The 19,153-nt window shown below is 45.2% G+C and overlaps 1 protein-coding gene across 2 annotated transcripts; it reads left to right on the forward strand.

The window, feature by feature from the left end:
* The first annotated feature begins 7 nt into the window (after positions 1–7).
* Positions 8–8,416, forward strand: ZNF174 (zinc finger protein 174). 2 transcript variants are annotated; one of them, XM_012441735.1, is made up of 4 exons: positions 8–94; positions 557–1,232; positions 3,191–3,413; positions 7,387–8,416. In XM_012441735.1, the coding sequence occupies exons 2-4, from the start codon at positions 831–833 to the stop codon at positions 7,983–7,985; spliced, it is 1,224 nt and encodes a 407-aa protein (XP_012297158.1). In that variant the 5' UTR covers positions 8–94; positions 557–830; the 3' UTR covers positions 7,986–8,416. The 2 variants fall into 2 exon arrangements, with proteins under 2 accessions (XP_012297158.1, XP_012297160.1); XM_012441737.3 differs by lacking the exon at positions 7,387–8,416 and adding an exon at positions 3,971–5,775 and having other exon boundaries at positions 23–1,232.
* Positions 8,417–19,153: the final 10,737 nt, after the last annotated feature.

The following is a 19,153-nucleotide window of genomic DNA, read 5'->3' on the forward strand; positions in this document are numbered from 1 at the left end:
AGAGAGGCATGGACACCGCCCCCAGCCCGTGCTCGCTGGTGCCGGGTCCCGAGTCCCCGGGTCCCGAGTCCCCCGATCCCGAGTTCCCAGAGAGGTGAGTCCGCTGCAGGTGGGTGCGGGACGCCGGGCAGCTCGAGGTAGTGTTGTCGCAGGCGCCAGCCCGAGCTCGCACCGGCCGTGGAGTTCAGCTGCGCAGTGGGTTGCGGCAGCTTCGCCAGGCCCGGGGCTGGCTGGGCCTCTGGGCCGCCCTGGAGGCCGGAGCCGCCGGGCCTGCGGCGCCTAGGCAGCGAGCAGCCGCCTCGCTCTCGTGCAGGAGGCTCTCCGCTATCTCACACCCCCTGCTGACGCTGTAGCCTTGCTCGGTTGTACCGTTTAGCTCCCGACGACATGCGTTAGGTCGGTTTCCGCCGGGATGCGGGAGAGTTGAGGCAAGCTACCTGTGACAGCTTGAACTTTTCTTAGGGATTCTGCTTCACCCGCCGGTTAGAGCGTATTTCTCATTTCACCCGAGACCTATGTGCTTGCTACTGAAATAAAAGAAGTATTTTTTCCCCAGAGTCCTTTTAGGACGTTATGACTTTTCTCCTTTGCAAAACTGCAAAAAACTGACAGGAAGACAAAACTCTTCCCACTCCCAGAGATCGCGTTGTCTTGAGTTTGGGGTAAAGACTAGCAAGTGAGGAGGTTTTGTCTCTGCATCCCTTTCTCCCTAACATCCTGAGAAAACCTTCGTTTCTAGCGTCTTTCTGGCCTTCAGAGAGACTTCTCGAGGGTCATGATCACAAAGGCTTAACCCATTACAAGGAGAGAGTTGTCTCCTGATCCCCAAAATGGCAGCTAAAATGGAGATAACTTTGAGCTCGAACACTGAAGATTCCTCTAAGCAAGAGAGACACATAATAACAAAACTAGAAGAGAAACGGGAGCCTACTCCGCAAAAAAACTGCCCGGATCCTGAGCTCTGCCGCCAGAGCTTCAGACGCTTTTGTTATCAAGAGGTGTCTGGACCCCAAGAGGCGCTCTCCCAGCTCAGACAGCTCTGCCGTCAGTGGCTGCAACCTGAGCTGCACACCAAAGAGCAGATTTTGGAGCTTCTGGTGATGGAGCAGTTCCTGACCATCCTGCCCCCAGAGATCCAGGCTCGGGTCAGGCATCAATGTCCAATGAGCAGCAAGGAGATTGTGACCCTCGTGGAAGATTTTCACAGAGCATCCAAGAAACCAAAGCAGTGGGTAAGGAGGGTCCTCTCCCATGATCCTGGGGATTTCTTTTTCATCTGGGTAATGTTTGGTATCTGGATCTCTCCCTGTTTAAGGACTGAGTCTCAGAAGTGGACTGGATGGCTTCAGAAGTTGCTTCCAGCCTCCATCTGGGAACCTACCCTGAGTTGTAACAGGTTTTTAAAAACCCAACTACTGACCAGGAGTGGTGGCTCACTTTGAGAAGCCGAGGTGGGCAGATCACCTGAGGTTGGGAGTTCGAGACCAGCCTGACCAACATGGAGAAACCCTGTCTCTACTAAAAATACAAAATTAGCCGGGCATGGTGGCACATGCCTGTAACCCCGGCTCTTCAGGAGGCTGAGGTTGCAGTGAGCTGAGATCCAGCCATTGCATTCCAGCCGGGGCGACAAGAGTGAAACTCCATCTCAAAAGAAAAAAAAAAAAAACCCACCTGCTGATACCCAGTGAAGCAGTAGAGGACCAAGGTTCTTAACATTCTTTTATGCACCTTGTGTCACCAGAAATAATTGTAAGGTTCTTCTATCTTTTATGTCAGATCTTCCCCAAACTCATTTTCTTAGTTTTCCTACAATCAGAAGTCTTAGCAGGCAGAATCACCCTTTTGGGTAGCAGTTGGACTTTGGGAAACTTCATTTCATTGGAAGTTCTAGCTTACTGTGTTTCCAGTGTTTACCTTATTGTATTTTTTTTTTTTTGAGATGGAGTCTTGCTGTGTTGCCCAGGCTGGAGGGCAGTGGCACCATCTCGGCTCACTGCAACCTCTGTCCACCTCGGGGTTAAAGCAGTTCTTGTGTCTCAGCCTCCAAAGTAGCTAGGATTACAGGCGCCTGACACCATGCCCAGCTAATTTTTGTATTTTTTAGTAGAGAGGGGGTTTCACCATTTTGGCCAGGCTGGTCTCAAACTCCTGACCTTAAGTGATCCTCCCGCCTCAGCCTCTCAAAGTTTTGGGATTACAGGCGTGAGCCACCACGCCTGGCCTAGCTTATTGTCTTTTTTGTTTGTAGTTTTTTTTTTTTTTTTTTTGAGACTGGGTCTCACTGTGTCACTGAGACTGGAATGCAGTAGCACGAGCTCACTGCTGCCTCCACCTCTGGCTCAACTGATCCTCCCACCTCAGCCTCTCAAGTAGTTGGGACTGCAGGTACATGCCACCACAACTGGCTAATTTTTGTACTTTTGTAAAGACAGGGTTTCTCCACGTTGCCTAGGCCGGTCTTGAGTTCTTGGGCTCAAGCAATCCGCCGGTCTTGGCCTCCCAGAGTGCTAGGATTACAGGTGTGAGCCACACCATGACTGGTGTGATCCAAAGACAAGTCTTTGGATCAGGAAGTTACAGTTCAGTTGGCCAATGTTGCCATTGCTTGCCACTCCCCTCCAGGAAATCAGACCCCAGTCAGGACCTAGGCAAGAAACAAAGAACAGGTACTTTGGAAAATAGAACTTGTTAGGGAATGAGGGTGGGGTAGTTCTCTTAGACCCCGACTACTACTGGGATCTGCTTACCAGGAGAGCCTTTGGCAGAACAATGTATTAGATAAGAAGAGTTTTTAACAGCCCCTTACCATACTGCTTTCTGTTCCTATGGGGCCTATTTCCAGCAGAAGTAGGTAGGAAGGTGGTGTGTAGAGTAGGCATCTGATGGCCCAGTGTTGTGACTGTTTCTGATGTTTGTGCCAGCAACTACCCTGATGACTTTGACTCAGGCCCTTGAGAAAGGCCCAAGCTTTAGGGGAAGCCACTCAGCTGACTTGTAGCATCCTCATTCATGTCATTCTGCACGCCATTCCCTTTGCTTCCTTTGAGGGTTTCATTGGTTTCTATGAAAGTTGACCTCTAGATGGTTATCAGCAGTTCCCAAAGTAAATAGGTCATTATATAACAGTGAGAGATCAAGTGTCCCTCAGTCCTGATGGATGGAATTAATGGATGGGGCTTGTTCCTAGGTGGCTGTTTGTATGCAGGGGCAGAAGGTGCTCTTGGAGAAAACTGGATCGCAGCTTGGAGAACAGGAATTGCCAGACTTTCAACCACAGACTCCTAGGAGAGATCTCAGGGAGACCTCTCCAGCAGAGTCTTCCCAGGCGGAAGCTTATGACCAGCTGAGCCCCCATCATTGGGAGAAATCCTTGCTTCTCCAGGAACCAACCCCAAAAATGACTGGGACAGGTAAACACTCTGTGCCGTTTCTCTCCCTCTCATAAGTCCTTTATCTCCATCAGTGTATCTCATGGTTCTGCAAAGGCATAGACCACATGTGTGTGTGTTTTTAAATGTTGTATATAATAGTAGGTGATAATTCCCTAAACAAATTTCACCAATTAGAATGGTGGTGATACTATGTTTTTATCATTTTCTGTTAATGAATATTTGACAATCCAGTGCATGACAGGATTGTACCTACTTTTCTGTCCCTTTCAGAACTTCTTTTTTTTTTTTTTTTTGAGACGGAGTCTCGCTCTGTCATTCAGGCTGGAGTGCAGTAGTGTGGTCTTGACTCACCACAACCTCCGCCTCCCGGGTTCAAGTGATTCTCCTGCCTCAGCCTCCTGAGTAGCTGGGATACAGGCGCACGACAGCACGCCCAGCTAATTTTTGTATTTTTAGTAGAGACAGGGTTTCACCATGTTGGTCAGGCTGGTCTTGAACTCCTGACCTCGTGATCTGCCCGCCTCGGCCTCCCAAAGTGCTGGGATTACAGGCGTGAGCCACCGCGCCTGGCCCAGAACTTCTTATAGAAAAGACAGATCCAAATATGACCACAGATGAACTTCCATGCAAGCTATGGTTGAGTTTCATTACTTAAAATGCTCCCCTGTTTAGAAGGGGCCTGGAAGAGGAAAAGCTCCACCCCATATCATTTATCTTTGTCCTCCTCTGTGATGATGTTTGTACTTTAAATCCTCAAATCGATTTCCCTTTCTCTGATGCGATACTTGTGTTACTGCTGCCCTTGTTGTATACAATCCTGTGATCTCTAAACCTGAATGACAGTGACAATTTGGCCAAGCCTGGTGATGTGAATATAAGATACAGTAAGCGTGTTAGAGAAGAGGGTTATGACAAGACAAAATCCTTATTTTCTTAACATTTGCTACATTCAGTGAGGTACTGTGTGTCTTAGTCTCTTCAGGCTGCTAATATAAAATACTAGAGACTAGGTAGTTTATAAACAACAGGAGTTTCTCACAGTTGTAGAGGCAGGGAAGTGTGAGTTCAAGGTGCCATCATGGTTGGGTTCCAGTGAGGGCCCTCTTCCAGATCACAGACTGCCTGCTTCTCTCAGTCCTCATGTGGTGGAAGGGGAAGACTGGCTCCTGCGAACCTCTTTTATAAGGACACTAATCCCATTCCAGGGAGGGCAGCACCCTCATGACCTAATCAAAGGCCTCACCTCCCAAAAGCCCCACCTCCTAATACTATTACCTTGGGAGTTAGAATTTCATATGAATTTGGGGGAACATAAACATTCAGCCCCTGGCAACCACAGCCTACTTTTTGTCTCTGGATTTGCTTAGCCAGACATTTTATATAAATGGAATCACATAGGCTGGGCACAGTGGCTTACACCTGTAATCCCAGCACTTTGGGAGGCCAAGGCAGGCAGATCACTTAGGCTAGGGCGTTCGAGACCAGCCTGGTAAACGTGGCAAAACCCTGTCTCTACAAAAGTACAAAAATAAGTGGGGCATGGTGATGGACGCCTGTAATCCCAGCTGCGTGGGTGAGCTGAGGCAGGAGGATCGTTTGAACCTGGGAGGTCGAGGCTGCAGTGAACTGAGATTGCGCCATTGCACTCCACCCTGTGTGAAAGTGAGACCCTGTTTCAAAACAAATTAATAATAAATAAATAAATAAATAAATAAATGGAATCACACAATATGTGGTCTTTTGTGTGTGGCTTCTTTCACTGAGCATGTTTTCAAGTTTTATCCATGCTGTAGCATGAATCAGTGCTTCATTTCTTTTCTGTGGCTGGATAATGTGCATTGTATGAATATATTACATGTTGGTTATCTGTTCATGTTGGCTCATCTGTTCGTAAACTTTTGGGTTGTTTCCACTTTTTGGTTATTATGAAGAATGCTGCTATAAATGTGTGTTTTTGTGTAGACATGTTTTCATTTCTCTTGAGTATACACCTAGGAGTGGACTTACCATATGCTAGGTCATTAACTTATGAGGAACTACCAAACTGTTTTCCAAAGGAACTGTACCATTTTACATCCCCACCAATACTGTATGAGGATTCCAGTTTCTCCACATCCTTGCTAGCACTTGTTATTGTCTTATATCCATCCTATTAGGTGAAAAGTTTTGATTTGAGGTTTTGGTTTACATTTCCCTGATGACTAATGGTGTTGAACATCTTTTCTTGTGCTTATTATCCAATTACATATCTTGTTTGGAAAAATGTCTGTTGAGATCCTTTGCTCATTTTTAATTAGGTTATTTGTCTTTATTTTTTATGAGTCCTTTATGTATTCTAGGTACTAGACTCTTAAATATAATTTGCAATTTTTTTCTCTCATTCTGTGGGTTGTCTCACTTTCTTGATAGTGTCCTTTGAAGTACAAATTTTTTTTTTGTTGCAGTCTAATTTATCTGTTTCTTTGTTTATGCTTTGGTATCATGTGTAAAATACCATTGCCTAATCCAAGGGCACAAATATGTACAGCTGTGTTTTCTTCAGAGACATAGATTTAGCTCTCACTTTTAGGTATTTGGTCCATTTTAAGTTAATTTCCCCCATACATAAAGAAACAAATAAGTCAATTTTATATATGATTTTGAGGTAGGAATCTGTCTTAATCTGGTCAGGCTGTTATAACAAAATGCCTTAGACTTGCCATTTGTAAACAACAGAAATGTATTGCTCACTGTTCTCAATGCTGGGAAGTTCAAGATTAAGGTGCCAGCAGATTTGGTGTTTGGTGAGGGCCCATTCCTCATAAATGGTGCCTGCTGTGAGTCCTGACATGGAAGAAGGGGCAGACTAGCTCTCTTGGGCTTCTTTTATAAGGACACTAATCCCATTTATGAGGACCCCCCCCTCCTTATAACCTAATCACCTCCCAGATGCCCCACCTCCTAAGACCACTGCACAGGGGACTAAGTGTCAATACATGTGTGTTGAGGGACAGGGAGAATAAACATGTAGACCATAGCAGGGTCCAACTTCATTCTCTTGTATGTGGAAATCCAGTTGTCCTAATATCATTTATGAAAAAAGCTATTCTTTTCCCATTGAATTGTCTTGTCGAAAAGCAGTGACCCTGATTTTATAGGTTGATTATTTACATTTGAATTTAATTAATTAAAATTAAATAAAATTTAAAATTAAGTTCCTTAGTCACAGTAGTCACATTTCAAGTGCCCAGTAGCCACATAGTTACATGTGGCTAGTGGCTGCCATTTTGAACAGCATGCATGCGATTCTGCATGCACAGGCATACACACACACATTTTCCACATCACAAGGAGTCCTTCTTCAGATCCTGTGACTTCCCACAGGCTGTTCCAGCTCATCTCCATCCAAACTATCAATCCTGTAATTAGGATATATGGCTAGCCCGTATTCCAGTTTCTGAACTCATATACTGTCAAATTTGTAATGAAAGAAAACACCACAGTCTCTGAACTTACCATCTTTTGAAGAGAAAGTAGTTGTCAGTTAGTGTTTACTAAGTGAGGGGTATTTGTTGAAATAGCTAAGGCACTGGACTACAACAGTAAAATTTACAATGTTGAGATTTCACCTCTCTTCCTTCTTTCATTCATTAGTTGATACCCAGTTCTGACGGGTTTGCTTTTCCCTGTTCTTCCTTTCCTAAATTTTTCCCTAAAGATAGGAAGGAGGAAGGAGGTTGGAGAACTTGGTTCCTAAATTTAATATAAATCACAGTCACCCCAGGAGCCTGCTAACTGTGCAGAATATCAGGCCCAACCCCCAGAGATTCTGACCCAGCAGCTTTGGGGGAAGGGTGAAGAGCCTGCTTGTTTAACAAGTGCTCCAGATGAGTCTAATGCAAGTTGCCAATGGAGGGCCACCCTTTGAGAAACCTTTCAGAGTATTTCATAACTCTTGCTGAAGTTATTTCTTCCAAGCACAGAAAATGAAGCATTTTCTTTCTAATTATAGAGGCCCCCAGAATGAGAAGTGACAACAAGGAAAATCCACAACAGGAAGGGGCTAAAGGAGCAAAGCCATGTGCAGTGTCAGCTGGCAGATCTAAAGGGAATGGCCTGCCGAGTCCTGAACCAAGAGGGGCAAATATGAGTGAACCTCGGTTGTCACGGAGGCAGGTCAGCTCCCCAAATGCTCAAAAGCCATTTGCTCACTACCAGAGACATTGCAGGGAACTGGAATACATCAGCAGCCCCCTAAAAAGCCACCCACTGAGAGAGCTGAAGAAAAGCAAAGGAGGTAAACGGAGCCTGAGCAACCGTTTGCAACATCTTGGTCAGCCCACCCGCTCAGCAAAGAAACCCTACAAATGTGATGACTGTGGGAAAAGCTTCACGTGGAATTCAGAGCTGAAGAGACACAAGAGAGTCCACACAGGAGAGAGACCCTACACGTGTGGAGAGTGTGGAAACTGCTTTGGGCGGCAGTCAACCCTGAAGCTGCACCAGAGGATCCACACTGGAGAGAAGCCATACCAGTGCGGCCAGTGTGGGAAAAGCTTTCGCCAGAGCTCAAACCTTCACCAGCATCACAGGCTCCACCATGGGGACTGAAAGGAGTACTCCATGCTTTAGATTCATAAGGAAGGTGTTTGTGTTTCTCCTCCCCCTTACTTGCATGTAAATCACAAAGACTGTGTGACTTACAAGGAAAGTAAGACGCCCTTGTGGAATGATGCATCTGCTGGTGAGGAGGCCCAGAAGAGGCTGACCAGGGCCTGACCATGCATGGTGACAGGGTGAAGAGGTGGCAGGTCTGAGCATTGGGGCAAAAAGAACTTAAGTCTCTGCAGAGAGCAAGGAGTAACAACTGAGAGAGAATAAGGACAACCCTGTAGGTGCCACTTGTAAATCATCTCTCTGTTGCTTTATCCTCTAAAATATGTTAAGGGATAAATTCTATATATAGTTATGCATTTGCTGTCATACCAGACAATTTTTTATCATGCACATACTTCTTTAATAAAGATGAGTGATCTATGATAGTTTCAAGGCAAAGTTCATTGGAAAATAGATCCCTCAATATTCTTTCTCTCATTCCTAGCCGTTTATAGCAAAGGATGAATTAAATGAGAATATGCACATTTGTGTGAGAAGAGTTTCCAGGTAATTAGATGGTGCTTTTACAAAAAGAAAAGAAAACTACATTTGAGGGACTTTTTTGTATTAAAGCACCTTTTTTTTTTTTCTTTTTATTTTTGGAGACAGGGTCTCACTGTTGCCCAGGCTGGTCTCGAACTCCTGGGCTCAAGCAATGCTCCTGCCTTGGCCTCCCAAAGTGCTGAGATTACAAGTGTGAGCCACCATTCCTGTCCTCAAAGCACCTCTGATTGAGAAAAAAAAAATCTATACAGTTGCTGCAACCCCAACCTAACACATAAGGAAAAGCTACAGTAAGAAGCAAGTAGTGGACAGAGACTACTAAGGAGATGTAAGAGGGAATTCTTCCACTCTCCTTTCTCGCTTAGCCCATTAGCCTTAAGAATAACAAAATGCAGCAGGGGCACACTGGCTCACACATGTAATCCCAGCACTTTGAGAGGCTGAGGCAGGATAACTGATTGATCCCAGGAGTTTAAGACCAGCCTGGGCAATGTAGCTAAACCCTGTCTCTAGAAAAAATATTAGCCAGGCATGATAGCGCATGCTTATAATCCCAGCTATTCTGGAGACTGAGGCAAAAGGACTGCTTGAGCCCAGGAATTAGAGGCTGCAGTGAGCTATGATTGCACCACTGCACTCTAGCCTGGATGACAGAGTGAGACCCTGTCTCGGGTAAAAAAAAAGGATTGCGATAATGAAAATATTCTAAAACTGGATTATGGTGATGGTTGCACAACTCAGTAAATTTACTAAAAAACATTGAAATGGGTTAATTTTATGATATGTAAATTGTACCTCAACAGCATTTTTTTTTTTTTTTTTTTTTTTTGAGACAGAGTCTTGCTCTGTTGCCAGGCTGGAGTGCAGTGGCGCAATCTCGGCTCACTGCAACCTCCACCTCCTGGGTTCAAGTGATTCTTATTTTTAAGTGACAAAACATATAAAAATGGGTCCTGGAACTAAGCCTGAGAGATATCTAATGCCACCTCCTTGTTTTCTCAAAGCGTAAATTAAAATGCAAATCAGTACACAATTCCTAGCTCATTTCTCAATTTAGAGAAAAACTTTTGGCAGATTAGTGCATTCCTGATACAGAAAATAGAAACAGATAGGTTTTTTCGGTTTGTTTGTTTTTTGTCTCTTTTAGAGATAGTGTCTCACTCTCTCACTCGGTTATCCAGGCTGGGGAGCAATGGCATGATCATGGCTCACTATAGCTTCAACCTTCTGGGCTCAAGCAATCCTCCCGCCACAGCTTCCCAAGCAGCTGGGACTATAGGAAGGCACCACCATGCCTGGCTAATTTTTAATTTTTTTATAGAGACAGAGTCTCACTGTGTTGCCAGTCTATCCTCGAACACATGGGCTCAAGCCATCCTCTCATCTTGGACTCCCAAAGTGCTGGAATTACAGGTGTGTGCTCAGCAAAGTAACATTCTTCCTAAAACATCAGTATCATCAAATAACTGCCAGTTACCTCAGGGCTGTGGCCTGAGCTCTTCTGCACCCCCAGGAATCTCTTGTTCCTCCTAACTGCTGAGGGACATGTGCCTACCTGTGAGTCCTCTTTGCGGCCTTTGCACACAATCATTTACTTTGCCTTTAGTCCCTGACACTCCCCACTCCCTCCTGCCTCCTCCCTCTCACAAGAGTTTCCTTCTCTCAAAGCCTTCCCTGAGGAGCCCTAGGTGGACTTATGTTATATAATTGGGGGCCGGCCTCTCTGTTAGACCTGATACACCAGGGGTGCTCAGACTGGGTGCCCCCCAGGGGATGTTTGACAATGTCCAAAGACACTTCTGGTTGTTATGACTCGGAGAAGGGAGGATTGCTGCTGGCCTCTAGTGGATGCTACTGAACCTCCTGCAGTACACAGGACAGCCAGCCCCCACAACAATGATCTTGCTCAACAAATCGATATTCCTGAGGTTGGGAAACTACCATGCACTGTAAAAGCTCTTTCAAGACAAGAACATTGTTTTTTCATAACTAGCTTCTGGACTTAGCCGATGCCCAGCCAAGAGAAACAGAGGTTCAGTAGTTCAACAGTTGAGAATCCCCACAGTACCCATGGTGCCCATTTCTGCCTGAGTTCAGAGATCCTGGTGACTATCTGTTGAATGCACAGATGAGCTTCTGTCTTTTGGGCAGAGGCTTATTGAAGGCCCAGTGGCCATCCTTATAGCTTTTGTGGTCCTTTAGGTACTTCAGGCCGTGATCCCATTCCAATCTGTTATGTTAAACCACGAAGAATTTAGCTTCTGTATCTGGTCTGCCCCATACCTGGTTCCATGCTGATGCCTCTCCCTGGTTGAGGCCTCTTTATTTCTCATTGTGTTTCCCCCTCACCCTACTGAAACCAGGCTGATTTCACTGTTATCCCTTAATAACCTCCAAGTCATAGTCACATCTGTATTAGTACCTACTCGTGTGGTAACAGATGACCACAAGCTTAATGGTTTACAACACAAACTCGGGCCAGGCATGATGGCTCACACCCGTAATCCCAGCACTCTGGGAAGCCGAAGCAGTTGGATCACCTGAGGTCAGAAGTTCAAGATCTGCCTGGCTAATATGGTGAAACCCCATCTCTACTAAAAATACAAAAATTAGCCAGGTATGGTGGTGCATGCCTGTAATCCCAGCTACTCAGGAGGTTGAGGCAGGAGAATCACTTGAATGTGGGAGGCAGAGGTTGCAGTGGGCCGAGATTGTGCCATTGCACTTCAGCCTGGGCAACAAGAATTAAACTCTGACTTAAAAAAAAACAAGGCCGGGCATAGTGGCTCACGCCTGTAATCCAAGCACTTTGGAGGCCAAGATGGGCGGATCACCTGAGGTCGGGAGTTCAAGACCAGCCTGACCAACATGGTGAAACTCCGTCTTTAAACAAAAACAAAACCCCACAAACTTACTGTTCTAGAGGTTAGAAGTCTGAAATTAATTTCACTCAGCCGAAATCAAGCTGTTGGCAAGGCTGGTTCCTTCTGGAGGCTCTGAGGACTGAATCTCTTGCCTTTACTTTTTTAGCTTCTAGTAGCTACCTACATTCTTTGGCTCATGGCCCTGTCCTCCACCTTCAAAGTGCATCACTCCAATCTCATTCCACCGCCTTCTCCTCTGACTATGACCTTCCTGCCTTCATTGTACAAGGACCATTATGATCATGTTGTGCCCACTGGGATAATCCAGAATAATCTCCCCATCTCAAGATCCTTAACATTTGCAGAGTCCCTTTTGCCATATAAAGTAATCTTCATGGGTTCCAGTGATTAGGATCTGAACACATTTGGGGTGCCATGACTCAACCCACTACACCTATACATCTTGAATCAACTTAGTCAAAGAGCATCTCTCCTAAAAGAAAAGGAACATCGATTTCTACTTAATTATTATAAGGGTTGAGGCCAGGTGCAGTGGCTCACGCCTGTAATGCCAGCACTTTGGGAGGTGGAAGCAAATGAATTACGTGAGGTCAGAAATTTGAGACCAGCCTGGTAAACATGGTGAAACCCTGTCTTTAATAAAAATACAAAAATTATCGAGGCATGGTGGCACATGCCTGTAGTCCTAGCTACTGAAAAGGCTGAGGTAGGAGAATCACTTCAGCCCAGGAGGCAGAGTTTGCAATGAGCCAAGATCAAGCCACTGCACTCCAGTCTGGGTGACAGAACAAGACTCAGTCTAAAAAAAAAAAGTGCCAGGGTGGTGGCTCACAAGCCTATAATCCTAGCACTTTGGGAGGCTGAGGCGGGCGGAACACCTGAGGTCAAGAGTTCGACACCAGCCTGGCCAACATGGTGAAACCTCGTCTCTACTACAAAATACAAAAAAGAAAGAAATTAGCTGGGCATGGTGGCGTGCGCCTGTTGTCCCAGCTACTCGGAGAGCCTGAGGAAGAAGAATCACTTGAACCCAGGAGGCAGAGGTTGCAATGAGCCAAGATGGCACCAGTGCACTCCAGCCTGGGTGACAGAGGGAGAATCCGTCTCCAAAAAAAAAAAAAAAAAAGCCGAGTCTCCAGCAGGGAACAGACCTAAATCAATTATACAAAGGCAAAACTGCAACCGCAGCTCCTAAAAGAAATGTTAAACAGTAATGGCATGATAGGGGCTGAGGATCCAATCTGTAAGATAGGAAGATTGACACCCCGCCACCCACAAGCATTCTCTTGCCAGGGCAATCACTTGATGACAACAGCAGTTCCTCACAGAGATACAATTGAGATACACCTGCAGCATCTACTTGCATATTTTGAGATAGACTCTGAGTATCTTCTTGGCATTTGAGGAGACTGAGATTCAGTAATGTATCTGGAGTTTGTACAGCTCATAGGAAGTTTTAACTCAACTTTCTATGAGTTAGAAATTTGGTAAGAGTAGATTTCAGGTATTCTTACTACAGGAAAAAAATTTAAGGTAACTATGTGAGGAGATGGGTATGTTAATTTGCTTGACTATAGTAATCACTTCACTATGTATATCAGAACATCATGTTGTACACCTTAAGTATTGTATACACTGTGGCCAGGAAGATGGCTGGCCAGGAAGATGTACCTGTAATGCACCTTCCATCCTGTCTCCTACTGCCCGGCCACCATACCCTACAACCCAACCCTACTTTCTTATGTGTGCAATGGGATGATAATGGCGAAATAACCCAGAAAAAGTGCTTAGCACAGGAGGGCTGACACAGGACCAGCACTTGAATGGTGTTAGCCATTTTTATAACTATTTAAATTACCTCTCTGATTCTCTACTCCGATTTACCTTTTTTTTTTTTTTTTTTTTGAGATAGAGTCTTGCTCTGTTGCCAGGCTGGAGTGCAATGGTACAATCTCAGCTCACTGCAACCTCTGCTTCCTGGGTTCAAGCAATGCTCCTGCCTCAGCCTTCCGAGTAGTTGGGACTACAGGCACACAGCACCACGCCCAGCTAATTTTTTAGTAGAGACAGGGTTTTACCACGTTGGTCAGGATGGTCTCCATCTCTTGACCTCATGATCCACCCACCTCAGCTTCCCAAAGTGCTGGAACAATAGGCATCAGCCACTGCACCCAGCCTTACCTGTTATTTTTAACCCAAATGCCCACCCTTTCATTTTCTTTTTATTAGAGGTAGGGTCTCACTGTGTTGTGTTGCTCGAGGCTGGAGTACAGTGGCACAATCATGGTTCACTGTAGCGCTGAACTCCTGGACTCAAGTGATCCTTCTGCCAGAGCCTCTTGAGGTAGCTGGGACTACAGGCATGTGCCACCACAGTTGGCTTATAATCATTTTATCTTTTTTTTCTCTCCAGAGACAGGGTCTCACTATGTTACCCAGGCTGGTTGTGAACTCCTGGCCTCAAATAATCTTCCTTGCTTGGCCTCCCAAAGTGCTGGGATTACAGGCATGAGCCACTAAGCCTTGTCATCTCTGATCTTCTTTTAATAGTATCCTAAGTATCCCCTGCAGAGTCCCACTCTTCCTTCACACTTAATCCTGTGATTTTGGTAAAACTGACCCCAACTCCAGGACAGCACATGAGAATCTAACCTAAACAGTCTACTCCATCTTCCTGGCCACAGTGTGTACAACACTTAAGGTGTACAATATGATGTTCTGATATACATAGTGAAATGATTACTATAGTCAAGCAAATTAATATATCCATCTCCTCACATAGTTACCTTAAATTTTTTTCCTGTAGAAAGAATACATGAAATCTACTCTTACCAAATTTCCAATACATATGTCTTTAAGTATAATCATCATACTGTCATCAGATCTCTTGATTTACGGATCCTACATAACTGCAACTTCGTACCCTCTCAACTACATTTCCCCATTCCCTCCCCCACACCCCCACCACAATTGTACTCTGTTTTTTGTTGTTTTTTTGGCAGGGACAGAGTCTCACTCTGTTGCCCAGGCTGGAGTGCAGTGGTACGATCTCAGCTCACTGCAACTTCCACTGCCCAGGTTGAAGCAATTCTCCTCCTTCAGCCTCCTGAGCAGCTTGGATTACAGGCATGCACCACTATGCCCAGCTAATTTCTGTATTTTTAGTAGAGATGGGGTTTCACCATGTTGCTCAGGCTGGTCTCAAACTCCTGACCTCAGGTGATCTACCCGCCTCTGCCTCCCAAAGTGCTAGGATTACAGGCATGAGCCACCATACCCACCCTACTGTTTTTATTTGGCTTTTTTAGCTTTCATGTGTAAGTGAGATCATGAATTTTTTTTTTGAGACAGAGTCTTGCTCTGTCACCCAGGCTGGAGTGCAGTGGCGCAATCTTGGCTCACTGCAACCTCCGCCTCCTGGGTTCAGGTGATTCTTCTGCCTCAGCCTCCAGAGTAGCTGGGACTACAGGCATGTGCCAGAACACCCAGCTAATTTTTGTATTTTTAGCAGCGATGGGGTTTCCTCATATTGGCCAGGCTGGTATTGAACTCCTGATCTTGTGATCCGCCAGCCTCAGCCTCCCAAAGTGCTAGGATTACAGGCCTGAGCCACCATGCCCGGCCTATGAAGTATTTTTTCGATGTCTAGCTTACTTCACTTAGCACAACATCCAACAGGTTCATCCATGTTGTCGCAAATGGTAGAATTTTTTTTTTTTTGAGACAGGGTCTTGCTGTCACCCAGGCTGGAGTGTGGTGGTGCAGTCATAGCTCACAGCAGTTCTGACCTCCCAGAATCAAGTCATCCTCCCCGAATCAAGTCATCCTCTCCACTCAGCTTCCCAAGTAGCTAGGACTATAGGCGTGTGCTACCACACATGGCTTATTTTATAAAACGTTTATTTTTTATAGATGCAGGGTCTTACTATGTTACCCAGGCTGGTCTCAAACTTCTGAGCTCAAGCAATCTACCCACCTTGGCCTCCCTAAGTGCTGGGATTACAGGTGTGAGCCACTGCACCCAGCAGATAAATCTCTTTTTCTGAGATGGTGTCTCACTCTGTCACCAGGCTGGAGTGCAGTGGCACAATCTCGGCTCACTGCAATCTCCACCTCCCAGGTTCAAGCGATTCCCCTGCCTCAGCCTCTGAGTAGCTGGGACTACAGGCACATACCCCCATGCCCAGCTAATTTTTTGTATTTTAGTAGAGACAAGTTTTCACCATATTGGGCAGGATGGTTTGATCTCCTTACCTCATGATCCACCCACCTCAGCCTCCCAAAGTGCTGGGATTACAGGCATGAGCCATGTGCCCAGGCTGATAAATCTCCTTTTTAAGGGTGTATAATGTTCCAGGTGTGTGTGTACTGTTTCTTTATCCATTTATCCACTAGTGGACACTTAGGTTGTTTCCAAGTCTTGGCTGTTGTGAATAATGTCCCTTAGGTATATACAGTATACCTCATAGATACTGAAGCTTTGATTCCAGACCCCTACAGTAAAGTGAATGTCCCAATAAAATGAATCACACAAATGTTTTGCTTTCCTGGTGAAAATAAAACCTATGTTTATACTATACTGTAGTCTATTAGAAAGTGTGCAAAAGCATTACATCAGATAAACGTAATGCTGATAAGGGTGGTGGCTGCTGAGGATTGGAGTGGCAGTGATAATTTCTTAAAATAAGACAACAATGAAGTTTGCCTTAAAATAAGACAACAATGAAGTTTGCCAAATCAGTTGACTCTTCAATTCCCAAAAGATTTCTCCATAGCATGTGATGCAGGGTAACAGCAGAGTAGAACTTTCAAAATGAGTCAAGTCTTCTCAAACCCTGCTGCTGCTGCATTAACTAGGTTTATGTAATATTCTAAATACTGTGTTGTGTGTTGTCATTTCAACAATGTTCACAGCATCTTCACTAACAGTAGATTCCATCTCAAAAAAAAAAAAATTGTGGGCTGGACAGAGGGGATCATGTCTGTAATCCTAGCAGTTTAGGAGACCAAGACAAGAGGACTGCTTGAACCCAGGTGTTAACACAGGGAAGACCCTATCTCTACAAAAAAAGAAATTAAAAAATTAGCTGGGCATGGTGGTGCACACCTGTAGTCCCAGCGACTTGGGAGCCTGAGGTGAGAGGATCGCTTGAGCCTAGGAGGTTGAGGCTGCAGTGAGTCCTGATTGTGCCACTGTACTTCAGCCAGAGTGACAGAGCAAAACCCTGTCTCAAAAAACAAAATGGTTGGGTGCCATGGCTCATACCTGTAATCCCAGCACTTTGAGAGGCCAAGGCAGGCAGATCACTTGAGGTCAGGAGTTCCAGACAAGCCTGGCCAACATAGCAAAACCCATCTTCACAAAAAATAAAAAAATTAGCTGGGTGGGCCGGGCGCAGTGGCTCATGCCTGTAATCCTAGCACTTTGGGAAGCTGAGGTGGGTGGATCACTTGAGGTCAGGAGTTCAAGACCAGCCTGGCCATCATGGTGAAACTCCATCTTTAAAAAAAAAAAAATTAGCTGGGTGTGGTGGCATGTGCCTGTAGTCCCAGCTACTCAGGAGGCTGAGGCAGAAGAATCACTTGAACTCAGGAGCTGGGGGTTGCAGTGAGCTGAGATCGTGCCAGTACACTCCAGCCTGGGCAACCCAGTGAGACTCTGTCTCAAAAAGCAAAAACAAAACAAAACACTTTTGGCTGGGAGCAGTGGCTTATGCCTGTAATCCCAGCACTTTGGGAGGGTGAGGCAGGAGGATCACTTGAGCCCAGGAGTTCAAGATCACCCTGGGCAACAACATATCAAGACCCCATCACTACAGAACAAAAAAAAATTTTTTTTGAGATGGAGTCTCACACTGTCACCTACGCTGGAGTGCAGTGGCACGATCTTGGCTCACTGCAATCTCTGCCTCCCAAGTTCAAGCAATTATCCTGCCTCAGCCTCCCAAGTAGCTGGGACTACAGTTACGTGTCACCACACCTGGCTAATTTTTTGGATTTTTAGTAGAGGGGTTTCACTGTGTTAGCCGGGATGGTCTCGATCTCCTGACCTTGGTATACATTTGTTTCAGCCTCCCAAAGTGCTGGGATGACAGGTGTGAGCCACCACACCTGGCCTACAAAATAATTTTAAAAATTAGGCAGGTGTGTAGTAATTCTAGCTATTTTGGAGGCCAAGGCAGGAGGATCACTTGAGCTCAGGAGCAAGGCTGCAATAAATTATGATTGCACCACTGCACTCCAGTCTGGGTGATATAATGAGAGCCCATCTCAAAAAAAAAAAAAAAAAAGAAAAGAAAGACAAAATTACCCTTTGATCCATGGGCTACAAAATGAATGTTGTATTAGCAGGCATGAAAGCATTAACTTCCTTGTATGTCTCTATCAGAGCTCTTGCTTGTTTAGGTGCATGGTAATGAACAGTAATATTTTGAAAGGAATCTTTTTTTTTCTGAGCAGTAGATCTCAACAATAGGCTTAAAATATTCAGCAGACCATGCTGTAAACACATAGGGTGTCATCCAGTCTTTGTTGTTCAATTAATAGAGCATAGGCAGAGTAAACATAATTCTTAAGGGCCTCAGGATTTTCAGAATGGTAAATAAGAATTGGCTTCACCAACTGCATTTGCCCCTAACAAGAGAGTCAGCCTGTCCTTTGCAGCTTTGAAGCTAGGCACTGACTTCTCTAGCTATAAAAGTCTTAGACGGCATCTTTCCCCAATAGAGGGCTGTTTTGTCTATATTGAAAATCTCTTCTTATTGTAGCCACTTTCATCAATGACCTTAGCTAGATCTTCTGGCTAACTTGCTGGAGTTTCTCCATCAGCACTTGAAGCTTCACCTTGCACGTTTATGTTATGGAGATAGCTTTTCTCCTGAAACCTCATGAACCAGCCTTTGCTAGTTTCCAGCATTTCTTCGCACCTTCTTCACCTCTAAGCCTTTGAAGAGAGTTTGGGCCTTGCTCTGGATTAGGCTTTAGTTTAAAGGAATGTTGTGGCTGGTTTGATATGCTATCCACACCAGTCAAACTTTCCTGATATCAGCAATAAGACTTTCACTTTTTTATCATTCATGTGTTCACTGGAGTAGCACTTTCAATTTCCTTCAAGAACTTTTCCTTTGCATTCACAATTTGGTTAACCATTTGGCAAAAGAGACCTAGCTTTTGGCCTCTCTCAGGTTTCGACATGCCTTCCTCACTAAGCTTAATCATTTCAATCTTTTGATTTAAAGTGAGAGATGTGGCCGGGTGCAGTCGCTCATACCTGTAATCCCAGCACTTTGGGAGGCCAAGGTGGGTGGATCACAAGGTCAGGAGATCAAGACCATCCTGACCAACATGGTGAAACCCTGTCTCTACTAAAAATAGAAAAATTAGCCAGGTGTGGTTGCACGTACCTGTAGTCCCAGCTACTTGGGAGGCTGAGGCAGGAGAATCGCCTGAACCCGGGAGGTGGAGGCTGCAGTGAGCCGAGATGGCGCCATTGCACTCCATCCTGGTGACAGAGCAAGACACAGTCTCAAAAAATAAAAGTAAAAAATAAAGTGAGAGATATGTGACTCTTCCTTTCACTTAAACACTTAGAGGTCATTGTAGAGTTATTAATTGGCCTAATTTGAATATTTTTGTCTCGGGAAAAAGGGAGGCCCAAGGAGAAGAGGGATGCGAGTATGGCTGGGCAGTGGAACAGTGTTAGAAGTTCCATGCAGTATTTTCTGTTCCTGCATT

The sequence above is a fragment of the Aotus nancymaae genome, unplaced genomic scaffold (assembly GCF_030222135.1).
Source record: "Aotus nancymaae isolate 86718 unplaced genomic scaffold, 86718_ANA_hifiasm-v0.15.2.pri h1tg000049l, whole genome shotgun sequence".
Taxonomy (NCBI): Eukaryota; Metazoa; Chordata; class Mammalia; order Primates; family Aotidae; genus Aotus; species Aotus nancymaae.